This window comes from Cheilinus undulatus, linkage group 8 (genome assembly GCF_018320785.1).
Source record: "Cheilinus undulatus linkage group 8, ASM1832078v1, whole genome shotgun sequence".
NCBI classification, from domain to species: domain Eukaryota; kingdom Metazoa; phylum Chordata; class Actinopteri; order Labriformes; family Labridae; genus Cheilinus; species Cheilinus undulatus.
In genome coordinates this window covers 16,722,031-16,740,066 of record NC_054872.1, presented here as the reverse complement: position 1 = coordinate 16,740,066, position 18,036 = coordinate 16,722,031, and the positions used below count along the sequence as shown (strand labels likewise).

Genomic DNA, 18,036 nt, shown 5'->3' with positions numbered 1-18,036 from the left:
GTTTTTAATATATTCATTTCATACAAACCCACAGAGTCGGGCAACCTGCTTGCTCACGAGATGCAGCTAATTTGTGGTTTTAACTATCATTGTGTAAAACTCTACGTACCTTGTTGGAAGCATATTTGTTTTTTTCCACAATCATAACCTTAAATCTTAAATACTCCAACTCGCGTGTGTCGATAAATTGCTCTCATTTTTTATCCTTAATGGATAAATCCTTGCCCTCCTCACACTGTAATCTGCTTTACTTCAGATACACCTTGTCAAATTATCTGATCAGTGATTGGCTGCCGGGATTCCCTCTGACACGCCATTGGCTGGCTCAGGTATCCATCGCAGTGGTTTTGCCTCAGCACAGAGAAGGACCGAGACTCTTGCTGCAGTCAGCAGTGCTGCTGTATTGTTAAGTTGTAAGTAGTTTACGTACAGTAAAAGTACTCAGCTTTCATGAACTTTGGATAGAATGAGAATTAACTGCAGGTGAAAAGAGGATTGATTCGGAGTGTGACATGTAAGTTGGATCATGTTTAACCATTGTCTAAATCGTTGTTAGGTTGTACTTAGGCTTGTTTAAACTATGCATTTACTGTACTCCCAAAGCTAACTTCTAGTTTTGATAATAATCTGATATTCATTTTGTTATCTCTTATTGTCTTTAATTTTTATGGTTTTACAATGACATGTTCAGACTGTGGTTTAAAACTGCTGAGCAATGCTTAACCCTTAACCCTCTACTGCAGTAGTCATAATTGAATCACAATAGCCTACCCCTAGAAATTAAACATCCTAAAGCCAAAAGATAATTTTAGATTCTTTTGAAAAATAAACTAATTTCAACAGAGCTATCCCTCCGTAAATATCCTACGAAGTATACTTACATGCAGAAATGGCTGATTAATCAAAGCTTTCTAATTTCCCCACAGCACAACCAGTGATGGGGACAAACAGCCAGAGCACCACCGTCCCTGAAACTGATGAAGACATGTTATTGGCTCCTGCCCCATTAAGAGATGACACTGCGGCGCCCATCGGCTCTGTGAAAGGTTTAACAGAGAACTGGCAGAAGTGGTCCCATGAGCACCAGGAGTACCAGAAGCACAACCCCTTCAGCAACAACACCAGGCCCACCAGTGTGGTTGTCCCTCAGAGGGGACAGGATGACTATGGGAGGCCTCTGCAGGGATCCATGACAGAGCAGAGAGGGAAGGATGCTCATACACACATAGGCAGAGAAGTACAGGAGCTGTGTGAGGTGATCAGGGACATTGGAGAGCCGATAAATAAAGCTGACAGTGATGGGTTGGTGATTGCCGTTGAATTTGGGAAGTTGTTTGAGCATTATGTTAGCATCTCTAATAAACTGGTGGGGATTCTTCTGCGAGCAAGGAAGCAGAGGCTGGTGGACTTTGAGGGGGAAATGCTGTGGCAGGGAAAGGATGATCATGTAGTTATAATCCTACTTCAGTGACAATAAGCTTGGAAAGCAGCTAATGACTTGTTTCAAGTGACTTGCAACACAGAGCTACCTCATGGAAGAAGACACCAGCAGGATTGCACTTATCATAGCATCTTTGAATCAAAAATACATCTGTGAAATGGGCTGATCACAATAAATCAACATGGGTGAGGAGAGGTGCTAATGCACAGTTATAAGAAATTACAGAAGTATTCAGTTGTTTAACATCTATTAAACTAAAGCATAAAACAACTACAAAAGGACCTAAAATCCTGTTATAAGAGAGAAATGGCCTATGAAGTGTATATATTTTAGGTTGAATGGCCCAACCTTGTATTATGGGGGACTTGGCTGATTACAAAAAAAAAAATTTAACTTTTTGTGTATTTATGTCATATCGTGTCACCGCACACCCCACATTTAAAAAACAGCAGTGAAAGCTTATAGCTCAGGTCTTGGTTAAAACGATCCTCTTTATTTCATTAACCAAGCTAGCTTTTCATATGGAGTCGAGCTGCGAATTGTTAATGACCCTGAAACAAATCCAAAGAGAACATGAGTCAGCCTGTGACAGACAATATGCTGCTATAGGATGAACTTGACCTAACTTGGCTAGAGTGCTTCGGATCATGTTTTTACTCCAAGTGTGCTTTGTTATGTAGCCAACCTGATTACAGTTTGACACTGTGGCACAAAAAAGTAAGAGAAACTGACAGTACTGGTTTGATGAAGCCAAAACCACACACACTTTGCACTGATCACCAATCACTATGCCATAATACCTGCTGCTAATAAGTCATTGCCTATATGTTTTAAATTATTATGCATGTAGTAGTAGAAGATTTATCAATGTAAAGGTATTTCTTATTGTATTTAAATACAGACTGAAATAAAGTACAGGGCTTAAAGTGAGAAAAAAAAATCTTGTGCCTGAAATTGTTTTTTTTGGGGGGGGGGGATTACTCTAAAATTGTTACTCCTGGGAGTTATTTGGAGATGTTTGCCAACTGACAATGCTACTACATGGACACACCATCAGTTGTGTACCTCAGCATCACAGGGTATTTCAGCCATTTATCACAAGACACTCTCTGCTGAGGCAGGCCCCTTCACAGGCTGATCAAGCCTGCGTGTGTGTCCTCTGGTTTGTTGATCACCTTAGCAGCTCAGATGGTGTTCTTCCTTTAAATCCACAGCAAATGACTGGCTCTTTCAGCTGTATTGGCCAGCTGTTTGCACTGTCATGTGGCTGGGACTGTCAGAATTCAGATGTGCTTTAAAGTCTGGTTTACAAGTTGCACTGATGTGTAAAGATGGCCACACACTACACTAGTTCAGTTCTTGAACAACAATAAACACATGGGAGTACACAGATGTAAGGACAGTTTAAAAGTATTTTTCATCTTAATATCCTCTGAACGCACACTAGACAAATCAAGCAGATCACACACCTGCTGTCTGTAGTAACTAGGAGTTTAACAGTTCAGAGTTCAGGGTTTGGTTAGTACTTCAGTTTTGAGGTCCTGACTCAGTACAATAACAGTGTGACTGATGAAGTGTGCCTTGACACCATCACATAGTTGTTAAGAAACAGCTGGTGCAATGGTTACTCGTGCAAAATTGCAACTCATTTACAACAGTGAAGGACACCAGACTGGTCCATGTAAACACAGGATGGGATGTTGTAATGAAGCCTGAGCTTCTGATAAGTATCTGTAAAGTCTTCAGCCCTCCTTTTCACATCCAGAGGCTTTTCAAAAACAGCAAGGATAAGCTAGGGAGAGGAAGAAGAAGCTGGCAGGTCTTGTAGCACTGCTGCTCAACTGGATCTAGTGTTTGTGTGTCCGCTTGCTACTCCTCTTCTTTTTATGTGCAATCCAATATGCTTATGAACATAAGTAGTTACACCCCACTAGTCATGATTTTGAAGATTAGATTCCACGCACAGACAATGTCAGAGAAACTTGGGTGGGGGGTCTGGCCAAAAGTTGGCCTTAAAGTCTTGTGGTGTGTGGCCAGCTTAAGATGCAGTCTGTTTTGGGGTCTTCCAGGTAAAAATTTAGACTGTGTTCCTGCGTGATGATTTCCATCGTGTTCAGCACTGTGTTTTATGCAGCTTTGTAGCTCATTTAGTAACATGTTTCCACCATGTGTCATGTAAACAGCAGAGTTCATCAAAATTATGAGAATGTAAAGACTATATATAGTCCACTTGTGAAGACAAATAGTTCATGCAAAGAAAACAAACCCCACTTTCATATTATAAATTTGTAGGCCAGTAAAAATGCCCATTTAAAAAAAAAAAACATTTTTGCATCCTTGAGCCTTTGAAATACTGCCTACAGTAAAAAGATAGAGTTTTTGTTTCCCTGCCTTGAATGAATGACCAACAGGTGCTTTATAGTCAATAATCAATAATGTGCATGTGGGTGCATGGTGAATTTGAAGTAGCAAGTTTATAAATAAGCTGTCAAGTAAGGACCACACACTTGAACAAATTCAGCATATGTGTGGGAATTACTTTGTACTAAGCAAAGTGATCCCTCATTTCTTGAAATACGTGGCTAATTTCATTAGAGGGTGAGTGGATTTATCAGTTTTATGTTTCATGTATGAAAAACATACAGGTACAAATTGATCTCAAAGACTTTAAGGAGCCTCTCATTTCTCATCAAACCACCCAAAGACCACATGGAATTGAGCAATCTTTCATATAGTTGCTTTTCCATAAAAGTAATTCTTACTGGAAAAAAATGTAAGCAGACTGGTATAGTTAAACTGATAACTAGAAGTGAGAGTGAAAGCTGATACCTTACTTTAATGTAAACACTGAGAAGCAGCAATACATAATTTATTCTGAACTTAACTGATTTATAAAGTGCATACACTTTCTTACAGTACATACAGAATGATTTTCTTTTAGAATACTTTATATACAATATCTAGCATCACATAAATATTCAATCCACACATTTAGCAGTCAGTTCATATTATTCATCTGAACAGAATTCCACAGAATATAAAATTAAATGCAAATTAGCATCTATCAACCCATATCCCACTATATTTCAGTGCTAATTAAAAATCAGAGTATACTATAAATTACAGATGACGTTACTGCTTCCATGGACAGAGATATTAATAATAAATGATGATGTCAGTCTGCGCTTTTACAGATGTCAGCTACCACACAGAATGCCCTTCAGTAAAGAGACTGACCATTTAGCTAGAGTGATTCAGTGTATACAGCCTATTGATAAATCATTTATATGAGTTATATAAACTGGCCTTTTGTAGCTGTTTAATTAGCACATGCATACATTCAGAGCTGAAAAGCATTATGGGAAATCTTCATGTCAACAAATCAGCTAGTATATTGATTATTTTGGTGTGTCTGGCAATGAACAAATAATGCAAGTCATTTCAACACATCTTTAGTCCTTTCAATTTTACCAAATCAACTGCAACATTTTTCCTATATCTGAAACACATTTGCTTTTGTACTTGGTCCATTATGTTCATGCACATATTCCAGAGGGGATAAATGGAGAGAGATTACATTTCCTTTTTTATAAACTCATTAACTCATTAATTTGTTTGACATATCTAGTTAGATGGAGTGGGAAAATGGCATTGTTCAAACTTTCATTTTGCCACTTAAAACCTGAGTATTCATGTCATGTTAAAAATACGTCACCTGTTGAAAATTCTGTCATCAGCTGCAACAAAACAGACAGCAGCTCAGTGAGTGTAGTCCAGTCTGGCATTTGCTTGTTGAATGTTTTTGTCCCTTCAAAACAGCAAGGTACTTTAAAAAAACTGAATCCAAAGCAGGTGGTCAGTTGGTCTCTCCTTTAGAGTTCAGAAGCTCGATCAGCTGGTCAGCCTGTACGATGATTACAGAGGTGGAAACACACAAGTTAGACCAACAAAGGTACTGCTTGACATTAAACTCCACCTGCAAAAACTACAGCACTGCCTTAACTCAGGGTGACGGTCTACAAGGGAATAAATGTGTCTTTTCAAATCTTGACTGCAAATTCTACAGCTCTTATTCGAAGCGAACTCTAGTTAATCAACAAAATATTTACAAATCAGACCACTTTAGAATTAAGAGGAGGGAAAGCATTCATGGTCCTTTGGGAAGTTAAAAGTGGCCAATAATTATGTCAGAATGAGAGTGTAGATCTGCTTAAGCAGAAATGAAAGTGATTTTAAACCGATGGCCTCTAAACTTCTGAACCACATTGGCAACAACAATTCCCTGTTTTTATGTTCTTCTGTAATAACATTTACAATGTGAATCATACTTGCCAAAACTCCTCAGGATACCAAAGTGATGGACATGAATCCCATTAAAACACAAACAATCTAAAACTACATAACAATTAAACCCCTCTGTCCCTGTGACCTGGAAACCCAAAATCTGATTCAAGAAGTGACAGACGAGTGGACAGACAAAACAAGACAAAACAAGAGCTGAATGAAGGAGCAAGCTAGCCGAAATGACAGGACAAGACAGCTTGTTTTTGTTTTCATCCACACTTTTGTCTGTGTCCCTTTTCTGCATTATTATGAAACTTTATCTTGTTATTCTGTTAAAACCATGTTCAATATTTCAAGCCGTGCTGATAATATATAAGTACAAACTCGTATGTTGAATTTCTGGTTAAAAAAAACAGATTTAAATCTGGGTGATCTAAAATACAGTAGGAAACTTCTCCGTCATTTTTGCATGGGCATTTTTAGACTTTAAATGATGACACTAATCTTAAAAGTCATGTGGGAAGTAAAGAAAAACATTTAGGAAAATATCTAAATGAATTCAATGGTTTTGTCTTTATCTTTACAAACAGAGAGACAATTTGAAAAAGAGATCTTTGATCTCAATGGGACTAACCTGGCTAAATAAAGGTTAAATAGAAATAAATAAACTTCATGCTGAAGAAGTGCATAAAGATACAGTACACAGGAAATATAATGATAGACCTCAGATTTTATTGGGGAAGGAACTGAGGCACATCTCTTGGCACCCCTTCGACTGTCCCCCACCTAAGCTTCGATATTTTGAAATCTAAATGTTGGCAACTTTGATGCAAATTAGTGTCTCCCAACCTGAGGTCCAGGGACTTTTGAGGGGGGGTGCCAAATATCTCAGGGTGGGTAGGGGGCCCTATCTGCTCTGACATTGTAAAACATTGGTACATATAGTTGGTCCCTGGCCAAAATCACCTTCTATTGCTTTAAAATTGTTTTAAAAAAAAGAAATAATTAATATTGAGTCGTGTATTTATAAGAAAACAAACTAAGAATTTCAGGGTTTAAAAAGTTGTTAAAAACTTGAAATTTATTTATGTAAAAAGTCTTACATTTTGACATTAGAAAGGCAAAATTTTCTAGTTTGAAAAATGAGAAATCTACAACAGTGTTAAGTCAAAATTTAGAAAAAACTTAACTGAAAACAGTGGTTGGATTTTTAACACTTTTGAGTTTATAATCTCAAAAGATTTTGTTCACATACATTTCAAACTTTTAATGTAAAAAACACACACAGCGGCAACAGCACACAGCAAAAACAGTGGAATGACTGAGACTGTAAATAGCTGCAGGATTTTGCTGATAACTAACAATATCCTGAGCATTTTTTCATTTTCATTTTTTGAGTTTATGTTACAACAGTGTCATAAGCGGGATTATCCTAAGGAAAAACATAACTCAATTGTGAATCCTTTGAACGTTGATAAAACAGATTTTATTTTTCAGCTCTTACAATAAAAATGCCTCTAAATGTTAACTTGTCATGTGTTCCTGAGTTCTTTTTTTTTTTTTTTACTTTATTTTTATTACAAAACTGGTAACACACATAAAACGTACATTTCGACATCTGAGTTTTTCCTTTTACACTTTCTTTTACAATTTCTAGCTGTATCCAGACGATTTAGTGGCATATTTAGTAGAAATATACAAAGAATAAGTAATTAAATAAATCAATTAATTTGTTTAGTTAAAACAAATAAATAAATAAAAAAGTATTAATAAATAAAATGATAAATAAAAAGAGATAAAAGGGAATCAAGAATCAGGAAATATATGATAAGAGGGAAGAAAAGAAAAGAGGGAAGTCCAAGAGGGTGGTTGTGTATGTGTTCTGGTATGAACTCTCTGCAGGCTTCCACTCTGTGGAGGCGTCTCGGTGTACAAGAGGTGTGAGTGGTCTTATTGCAGAACAATGGCCATAACTGGGCTCCATCTTTTGATGAAAATGTCAGTTTGGAGTCTTAAAGAGGTGTTCCTGTGTTCTGTATTTACACTGGTGTCTCTCCTATCTTTTGTCGTGTATCAGCGAAGTCAAAAGTCACTTTCCATCCATTAAAGCTTTACACTAAAATGCATGAAGGTGAATAATGCAGGGATAGTGACCATTGGTTGTCCAATACTTTTCAAAAAGCATTGTGGGAAACAATGCTCACTCAGAATTCAGACAGCACTACAAACTGGTGTCTGCTCCCCATAGCAGACTGTACAGTCGGTAGGATGTGATCTCTGACATGGGCGTAATTAGTCCTCATCATTAAACTATATATGGTTGTAGGGTTTTAAATAAAAACAAAAAAGGCTTACCGTAATAAACCAATAAGAGTTGACCCTGTAGAAGAGGCGGGACATAAAGCCCATTTGACTGGCAGGTGCCAGGACGTGAAGGTGGAGGTGTGTGACAGAACAAAATGGAGGCCAATGAAAACCAAACCTGCAGAAAGACAAACAAGAAAAAGTTTCTACTGAAAGTGGCCACTCTTCTCCACAGAAAGGATTCTCTCAATTGTTACATCATGATGGCAGCAGCCTGTTACAAAAGTATGATAACAACTCAGTTATGCAACTGTTTCAACAATAATACAGCAGTTTACATTCGAGTACTATTGTTAGCTCTGTAAATACAGTTCATTGTTTACATTGTTTGCTTGAGTTTCTGTCTAGACAGGCAAAGTGATGATTACTGATTATCAACAAAGAGGCAGTTCACCTCATGTAGATCAGTCACCATGTGTAAACAGAAATCTCTGGCTGAACTTTGACCTGTGGTTGAGGATATCAAGTGACATAAGCTGCCTCCATTAAAATGTTTGTGGATGCTTCCTTGGAGAAAATGTCATTAAGTATGACCTTCTGCTAACGATCAGCTAAAAGCACCACTGAATAAAGCCCACCTGACATCACTGAGGTCTGTTACGTTGTTTTTCTGGAGGATCTCCTTCCCAGTTTCCACCATGCGCTGTACTGGGAGTGGAAAAAAAAAGAGAAATTTTTCTTTTTAAACATGCATTTGACACTGAAATCACACTGGGATTTTCATTTAGGGTTCCAACACAGCATTAAGATTTAAATTCAAGAATTAAAAGACCTGAAGTGGGAAATATAAATACCATTTTTGTTGCAAATGGTTACTAATAAAAGGCGTGTGAGATTTCTCAGAGCTAAGTTCTCTAGTTTGATGCACTGTTTATACAGTGTAAATCGATATGGCACTGAGACATTTTTGGTCATAAACACACACATTTCTGGCACATTTAATGCCTCATTTCTATCAGTACAACGTATAGTGATATTTATAAAAATGTAAGTTAATTTAGCTCGACAGCGAAGATCGGATGATGACAGACCTTAACCAAAGTTCCTTCTTGAATTTCAGACCTCCCACAAATAAAAATAAAGCATTTTAAGACTTTTTATAGCCTTCAATTCCAAAAGTCCAAATTAATTTTTAAAGATTTTTTTAAGAAGTAGCAGCAACCATGTTCATTATATTAGATTTTAAAACATACATGTTCTTAGCAAAAATCAAACTAGATCAGTACAAACTAAAGTACAAGTTCTAGGCACCATCTGTTGGGGAAGTTCTTGTTTCCAGTTACAAAATTGGGATGGCAGACACCCCATGCTTGACTAAACTGCTCAGGTACCTTTTTAATGTTTAGATACCTACTTTGAATTTAATCAGCTTACTTGTACTATTTAGACAGTGTTCTCCTTCTCTTCTTTGATGCATACATCAGCTTTTGATTAAGAAAAAAAGATCAAATTGATTTTTTACAGGTACTTTTCAATACAATTGATACTGAAAATTATGAAAAATGTATCCATTTTAAACATGTAGAATTTAAAATTATTAAAGTATCTGAAATTGTGACAGTCTTAGTTGACATGTAATCAAACAGGAGGTGCTTTTGGTATACACTTTCAGTATATTTTAATAGATATGTAAAATCCAGTAACAGTAAAAGTTAATGATACGATGTCATTGGAACTGTTTGCTCACATGAAGAGGACAAGAACATTTACAGATGTCTGTATATTTTTGTCATAGTGCAATCTTGTCAGTGATGATCTAGTTATACTTACTCAAAGGTACATGTTCTTTGCTGAGCGATTTACAGTTTCCAACATGTTTGGATGGAACGACCAGGTAATGGTGCGGGGCTCCAGGTTTAATGTCTCTGAAACATGAGATTTCCTCATCCTGCAGGAGACAAAATAAGAACAGAAACAAATGAATACATCTGCAAATATTACCAAACAAATAAGCTTAAGGGGTGACATATAAAAGGGTTTGTAGTGCAATATTACTTCAACTTATCTTTGTGAGAAAACATTTGAGTTTTGGTCATTATTAATAAATCAACCGTTTAAGTCATGGAAATCCATGCTCTTTAGGCTTGTTAACGCCTCTTGCAGCTGTGATTCACAAACTGCAGCCCTCAGATGGAGTGTGATTCAGGTACAGTGTTGATTTTTTGTAGCTATTTTAAATTTAGCCTTAGTCTTAAGATTTGATGCTCTTTAGTTTTAGTAGCATTTGAGGCATTAAAGTGGCCGTATCCTTTAATGACTTTGAGCAATTTACTCATACTTTTATTTATATACATTGGCAGTACTGTCATGCTCTTTACATTGGAGTTCACCAGGTCTCTCTCTCACGTTTACAGTTAGTGCAAAATACCACAGCTCAACTTTTCAAGAACTTAGGGGAGCTTCACAAGGAGTGGACTGAGGCTGGAGCGAGTGCTTCAAGAGCAACACAGATGGGTCCAGGACAGGGGCTACAAGTGTTTTGTATTTAGTGTGGAGCCAATCCTGAACCACAGACAATGTTCTCAGTGGCCCACCTGGGCTAAAGAGAGAAAGAACTGGACCACCGTTCAGTGGTCTAAAGTCCTGTGTTCAGATGAAAGTCAATTTTGAATTTCTGTTGGAAATCAAGGTCCCAGAGTCTGGAGGAAGATCAGAGAGGCACAGGATCCAAGGTCCCTGTAATCTAGTGTGAATTCTACAGTCAGTGATGGTTTGGGATGCCATGTCATCTGCTGCTGTTGACCCACTGTGCTTTATCAAGTTCAGATACCAGGGGATTTTAGAGACCTTCATTCTTCCATCTGCTGAGAGGCTTTATGGAGATACTGATTTCCTTTTCCAACAGGTCTTGAAACCTACCCACAGTGAAGCTAAAACGACCAGAAACTGGCTTGTTGACCATGGTATTACTTTGTTTGATTGACCAGCTAACTGGCTTGACCTGAACCCTGTAGATAATCTCTAGGGAAATGTCAAGAGGAAGATGAAGGACACAAGACTCAACAATAGTGATGAGCTGAAGGCTGCCATCAGCTGGCCTTCATAACACCCCAGCAGTGCCATAGACTGGCTCCGTGCCATGTCGCATAGATGCACTAATTTGTGCAAAATGAGCTCCAACTAATTGCTAAATGCATAAAAGAGCATTTGGACTGATGTTTTGTGATATTCTGATATTTAGAGATGGTGGATTTTTTGTGAGCTGTAAGCCGTAATCATCAAGATCAAAAACCAAAAATAAAAAATGTCTTTTTATGAGATGATTAATATGTGAAAGTTTTCCTTCTTGAATTAAATCACAGGAAAAAAATAACTTTTTTCATGATATGCTTGTCTTTTGAGATGCATCTGTCAGTTACCTTGGTTTTTAAATTCTCTAAAGAAAATACTGACATATTTTCAGTGCTCTCTCACCTTATCTCTGCTTGTGTTTTTGCAGATTTTAAACACAGTGGAGAAATATCATGGATTTTAAATGATCAGCAGTCAAGCACTGAAATCTAAGTCTCACTCAGTCTCATACAAAGGTGTTTCAAACAGGTAAAGCCAAGGAAGAAACTGGAGCACATGAATCACAAGTCAAAGACTCTGACTCTGATGAAGACGCAGTGTGCGTCAAAATGTTAGTCCTCTGCACATGATTAAACGGCATTAAATGATTCGTGTGCTCCAGTTTCTTCCTTGGATTTACCTGTTTGTTAGACCCAGTGAAACACCTTTGTATGTTGCTGGTCCTCTCTATGAGCACTGACCTTCACCCATGGAGGGACTGAAGAGCAAAAGACTCTCTCTTCTTACTCAGTCTCCTTGATAAATAAATATGTGTCGTTCACCAGAATTTGATCATAAAATATTTACATTTTTAGTTGGACTTAGTCCTGTCTTCCCCATGGGAAAAGGTTAATAAGCAATTAAATGTTTAAATGTAAAAAAACATTTTTCATATTTTTATACATTTCTTAGCAAATTTTCCCCAAAACTACCAATCAAATTCTCCAAAATATCCAAACATATCCTAAAAATTTCCTTGAATGTAGCCTACTTGAAAATTCCTAGCAAAATCCTTCCAATATCCAAACAAATTCCCTCTAACTCCATGAAAATTCCTCTTCGATGGACATTCTGGACAATTGTCTGAATAATTTTAACAGCAGAAATGATTACTCTGATGCAGGAAAGCCAAAATAAAATGCCCTCAGTGCAGGGTCTTATGAGGTTGACGCTGTTTATGTGCTTCAAAACAACTGGACTTATTGAGGACTCTAAATATAAAACTATCAAACTATTGCACAGAAAGTTTGGCAAATATGAGGCAGGTATTCCAGATCAACAAGCAACACAGGACACTAAACACTAACGGTGTAAAAATGTAAACTCCCTTATCTCGATGTATTATAAACAATAAAACACAATAACCAGAGTTAAGCGAATCTATGAAGTGTAAACCATGTCACGTATCAATACTTGGGTCGTTTAACCGCTTTACAATTAAATTAGCTAAATCAAAAATAAAGTTTTTTATTATTAAATAAGCGCGAATTTTGAGACAGAATTCTGTTGTTTACAAAAGCAGCAGGCTAACGCTAGCTGACAGCACCTCCACATTAATTCATTTTTACAGAAGTCTTACATTGAGAAGAAGCTCTGTGCCCATTTCGTTGTTTACAATCTTGCAGAAGATGCATTTCTTCTCATAGCCATCAGCAGGTACACTGCTAGTTTTAGAAATTTCAACCTGAGCAGGTTGAGTAACGTTAGCATCAACGTCTGCCATTGTTGTACAATGACCTGTCAAATCCAAGACCTAATGAGTCGATCTTAGTGATCATCGAGCTGCCAGGGGAAACAGGAGGATTGTCGATATTTGCAGATGCAATGTAAGAAAAGTGCCTCTAGAGGGCGAAACTGCTCAACATAATATTTTTTTCAGCTCCATTCAATCAGGTTAAAACTGCTTTTATTCTTTTCTGGCTACAAGTGCTGCCATTCATTCAGAGCGCGTTATAAGGAAATTAATTTTCATTTCCTACTGTACATTAATTATCCAGTTAACTAACAGCTGAACGGAACCTGTTTTTTTTTATTACGAAGTTTGGAACAGAAAATGAAATAAAAGAGTTGTCATGATGTCATTCAAATCAAACAATGTCGATACCTGATTCAACACCACAGCAAGTGAAACAAAAAATGACATATTGGGAACCAAAACTGGTTTATTTGGGTCTTTTGTCCCCCAACCTGCCCTGAACATATTTCTTTGAAAATAACTTCTATAAAAAAATAAAACATTTTATCTGAATAATCATTATTTACCACAAAAGAGTTGGCAGTGTTGTGGCTTTCACAATTCCAGGCACTCTTGAGTTTTTAAATAACAGATACTATAGCCCATTGCTATTATTGTTAATGGTAGAAATTACTTTTGACTTGAGTGTACACATTAGCCTACTGCCAATCAAAAAAATATCTGGTGTCACAGTTACTCAAATTGGCATATTGAAAAGCCGTTTAACATGCCTCATGATGAATACTGAAGAGGTGTTAAATAACATTTTATATATGTATGCAGCGTGAAGTAAAAGGATGACTTTAGAAATCCTTACTGATAAAGATTTTTATAGATATCTTTCTTTGTACATGCTCTGAAAATTGTGATTTATGAATTTGTTCCTTTTAATTTCTCCTCCTTAGGTGTTGAACTGCCTTTAGTTGAGGATTTTATTGCTTAATTGGACATCTTTACCACTTTTAACAACCAGGTGCTCACACAATGACGCAATGGTACAAGTGAATACACCTTCTGCTCGGGATTGTTTCTCAACTCTATTTAAAGCGCGGTTGGTGACCTCAGAGTTTTGTAATTAACATAGCCGGAAGAGCCTTTGCTGATTCAATACCTCATGTCCTGTTATTGTATATGAAATAAAAAGCACAGCAGACTCTTCCTGCCTCTTAAATTACACAGATGAATGACTCTGTGAGTCACAACCAAAAAGGACCTTGTTTGAAAATGAGCCGCCTTCAACAAATGTTCTTGATTGATTAGATACTGTATTTATTTATCTATTTACTATTTTTTCCTTTCTGTGGACACATCTTAAATGTAAGATGGTTTACAATTTCAGCGGTCCCTATAAAAAAGTATTTAACCCCTTAGATGTTTTACCATTTTTCTGATTTTATAAATCAGTCATGGTCAACATAATTTGGCTTTGTTGACCAAAAAACACCTCTTTAATGTCAAAGTGAAAACAGATTTCTACAAAGTAATGCCAATTAAAGAAAAAAAAGGTTAAGTAAAATAAGTGACCGCATAAATATTCACCCTCTTTAAAATGACTGACTTAATTCAATAGAGGTCCAGCCATTTGCTACTAGTAGTAATTTTTTAATAAAGACACCTGTGTCTGGAAGTTCCAGTCACTGGGTAATCAGTATTCCTCGCTACCATCACACCATGAAGAACAACTCAGAGAAAAGGTTATTGAACATTATGAGTCAGTAACCTTGTAAAGCAGATGGATACGTCCATTTCCTTATTTTTCACTGGCGAATCCATCTTGCAAAGCTCCCGTCTGAACCGTTCGGGCCCGGATAGAAAGTGACAGGACCAATCAGGGACGAGGGGCAGTACTTTCAGGCAGAGTCGTGACATAAGCAAGCAGCAACAAGAGGCCGGTGCAACTGTGGCAGAAGACATAAGCGTGGATGCTGCTAAAGCACCAGTTTTATCAGAACTTGATGACATTTCTTCGTTAAAAGAAGAACAAAGAACAGCAGTGAGTTGTTTTATTTTTAAAAACGACAAAAGTCGTGTACTGACATGTCTATAGTCGCCATGTTTTGCATTATTCCTCGGTAGCTGCGCACGCACACCTTGATAGCGGCTACGTCACGTGTTTTGTTGCTCTGATTGGCCCGTAAAGATGTGACAGACAAAACGTTCATCCAATCACACTCCGAGTTCTTTTCAAATCCTCTGCCCTTTCCCAAATGCTTAGTATTGAAAGTTGTCAAGATGGATGTGTGAAACAAATCCATCTGACGTGTCAGGTTAATGAGTCAGGGGATGGATACAAAAAAAAATAAAAATAAAAAAATCCATCATCAAGAAATGGAAGGAATATGGAACATGTGCAAATCTGCCTAGATCAGACTGTCCTCACAAACTGAGTGACCATGCAGGAAGAAGACTTGAGAGAGGCCACCAAGACACCATACTGACCATGACTGATTTATACAATCAATAAAAGTGTAAAACATCCCAGTGGGTGAAGACTTTATAGGTTCTGTTTGTTGAAGTCACTAAACGGCGTGCATCAAGTTTAGCCATGGAACGATATACCGCATGTGACCTCCAGTGGGTTTTTTTCTATGTTGTGAGCAAACAAAATCAAAATGTTTTCTCCAATGAAAGTCCGCCCTAGCGGAAAGCCACATCCACCTCCCACCAACCCCCTTGCCCACCAGTGTGTGAAAGTCAGCACAGTGCAGATACATTTTCCCCCTCCCACCCTGCTGTGACTGCAACCTATTTGGTTATTATTGTGGTTTTGCATCTTTTTCCGTGGTACTTGTTTTACATACAAACCTCAAAATCCTCCAGAGAATAGTTTTTTTGTTTGTTTGTTTTTAACAGAAAGAGGATGTCTTTAAACTTTGGAAAGTTTCATTAGTAATTTGAATCGCCCTCTTTCCATGGTTCATCAAAATACCAGCATAAAACCTCAGAGGAAACCTGTGAGGCTGGTTCTCATTTTTTAAGCAGGATTATACTTTTACTTGATCAAATGTGTCTCCTCACAGCTATTAAATTGAAACCAATATACTTTATTTAAAAAGGGAATATCTTAGTAGCTTTATAAAACACAGATAAACATCTAAAGACATTTTTAAAGATATATCTACTTTAAAGGAGCCCTGCTACTTTCTGTTAAATGTCACATATTTTACCCCTTTAAGACAAGTTTATATTGATCTCAGAGGTCCCCAAAACATGCCTGTGAAGTTTGTTGCTGAAAAACACTCCAGTATTGGATTTTTGTACGTCTAAGAACCCCTCTGTTCCAGCCCTTTTTTGAGCACATTCTGAAATCAGTCATTTGACTTCTACTTAAGTAAGTTTTAACTAAAGTAACTGTACTTTTATTTGAGTGCAATACTCGTGTCCTTTGTTCCACATCTGTTGACTCCACAGTAGCACACAATGAGAGAATAATTCCACATCACATCCCTGAATAACACAAACTAGTGTTGATATCTCAGGGTCAAACATTTGAACTCTGAGCTGAGTGAAATGATCTTCAGTGCTGGAGTTATTTGACAGTGGAGTTCTCCATCATGCCCTTGGGCAGAGTGTTTAGAAATGTTTTACATGTTTTTAGTTATTCTTGGGTCTTGTCTGTCGTACAGTGGTCCTCGCTATGGTTCATTTGTCATGTTTCTGGTGGATTGTTGTTGTTTTTGATGTGAGACATTTGCACCATAAGTGAAGTTAACCACTGAGTAAGAGAGTTTATAGTTCCTAAAGGATGGATCATAGACCCTTTAAAAGTTTTGAATTCCTCCCTATATGAGTTCAATTAACAATGTCAATGTTGCCTTGTATTTTACTTAATTACAGAGGTGTAACTTTTCCTGAACAACCTGGCAGGAGATCATTTTTTCAGAGTTAAAAATATTTTACAACAAAAGTAATATTTAATCTATTCTAGTGTATGTATTACCAGCCACTGCCAGAGTTTGAGTAAAAACACAGATGAAATTCTGCTGGAGTAAAACTTCGGCCACGCCCACTCTTATTAAATCAGCTACTATCACTCAGGGACGGTCACGGCTGCAGCTCCTGAGGTGTCCCAGCTGCAACCAATCTTAGCAATCAAGATCTGCCCACCTGGTGATGGCCTTTTAGGCACCAGTGTACTACCGCATCTTATCAGGTAATTTGGCTTCTCTTTAACCCTTAAATCTAGTCATTTTTCAGTGAGTCTTTTTTTTTTGCCTTCTCTAACTCCTTTTTGTCCTCTTTTTTTATTTATTTTTTTTATTTTTTGCAATATCTCCATCTCTCTGCCAGTGATTCTGTCAGCCACCAGCCAGCTCACCATCATTTGCACTTTTGTTGTATAATAAACTTCTTAACCCTCACTTCCTTATCTCGTGCTCTGCTCCTGGGTTTTTGTAATCACAATTATGTCTTTAGTAGTAGAACACTATGTCTAGTACTTTTATATAGGCATGTTCCTCCATTTATAGGTGGAAAGGTAGCAGAATTATCTATTAAGAGAAAAATTAAGCTCCATAAAAAGAGTAAAATCAATCTATTTAGAGCAGTGGTTCCCAAACTTTTTCTGTCAGATCCCCTTTTGGTGGATAAAAATATTTTCAGACCCCCCCCCCCAACTCCTCACCTTACATATGAGCATGTGAAAACATGAAAATATACTATAAACACACTCATTCACAATTTTTGCTTACAAATTCCTTTTTTTTTTAGAATTTGCTGCATCATAAAACCTAAAAAACTTAAGTTTTAATAATGTGGCTCTCTGAAAATGAACAATGCCCCAAAAATAAGAACTTATTAATCATCTTTAAAATATATATACTGAATCCTGCAATAATTTCAGTGACTATTGTTGGCTTATTTGGTGCTACAGATCTGCTTGAGTCCTAGATGCAGTTGTGAGGCTGCCACAGTCAGTTTATTTTCTATGTCCAACTTTTGATTTGTGTTTTTGTCTAACTGACGCAACAGCAGAAAAAATAATAATAATTTCAAGGCTCTCATGCCTAGCAGTAGGTGCTCCTTTATCACTCTACTCCAAAATGCTCACGTCTTGGATTAGAACAGCAATAATATTGTTGAATCTGAGGTGATGTCAGTTAACAACTCTTCTACAGTGCTGAAATCATCAGCTGGTGTTGCTTCATCTTGCCTTGCCACG

At 37.2% G+C, this 18,036-nt stretch overlaps 2 protein-coding genes across 2 annotated transcripts; one reads left to right on the top strand and one right to left on the bottom strand.

Annotated features, from left to right (window-relative positions):
• Positions 1-380: 380 nt before the first annotated feature.
• On the top strand, positions 381-2,347 carry si:dkey-29b11.3 (actin-binding Rho-activating protein-like). The gene is made up of 2 exons (XM_041794176.1): positions 381-514; positions 927-2,347. The coding sequence occupies exon 2, from the start codon at positions 938-940 to the stop codon at positions 1,469-1,471; it is 534 nt and encodes a 177-aa protein (XP_041650110.1). The 5' UTR covers positions 381-514; positions 927-937; the 3' UTR covers positions 1,472-2,347.
• A 1,946-nt stretch (positions 2,348-4,293) lies between these two features.
• Positions 4,294-12,869, bottom strand: hint3 (histidine triad nucleotide binding protein 3). The gene is made up of 5 exons (XM_041793880.1): positions 12,720-12,869; positions 9,860-9,977; positions 8,668-8,737; positions 8,081-8,207; positions 4,294-5,345 (listed from the first exon to the last, which is right to left on the bottom strand). The coding sequence occupies exons 1-5, from the start codon at positions 12,861-12,863 to the stop codon at positions 5,298-5,300; spliced, it is 507 nt and encodes a 168-aa protein (XP_041649814.1). The 5' UTR covers positions 12,864-12,869; the 3' UTR covers positions 4,294-5,297.
• Between the last annotated feature and the right edge of the window lie 5,167 nt (positions 12,870-18,036).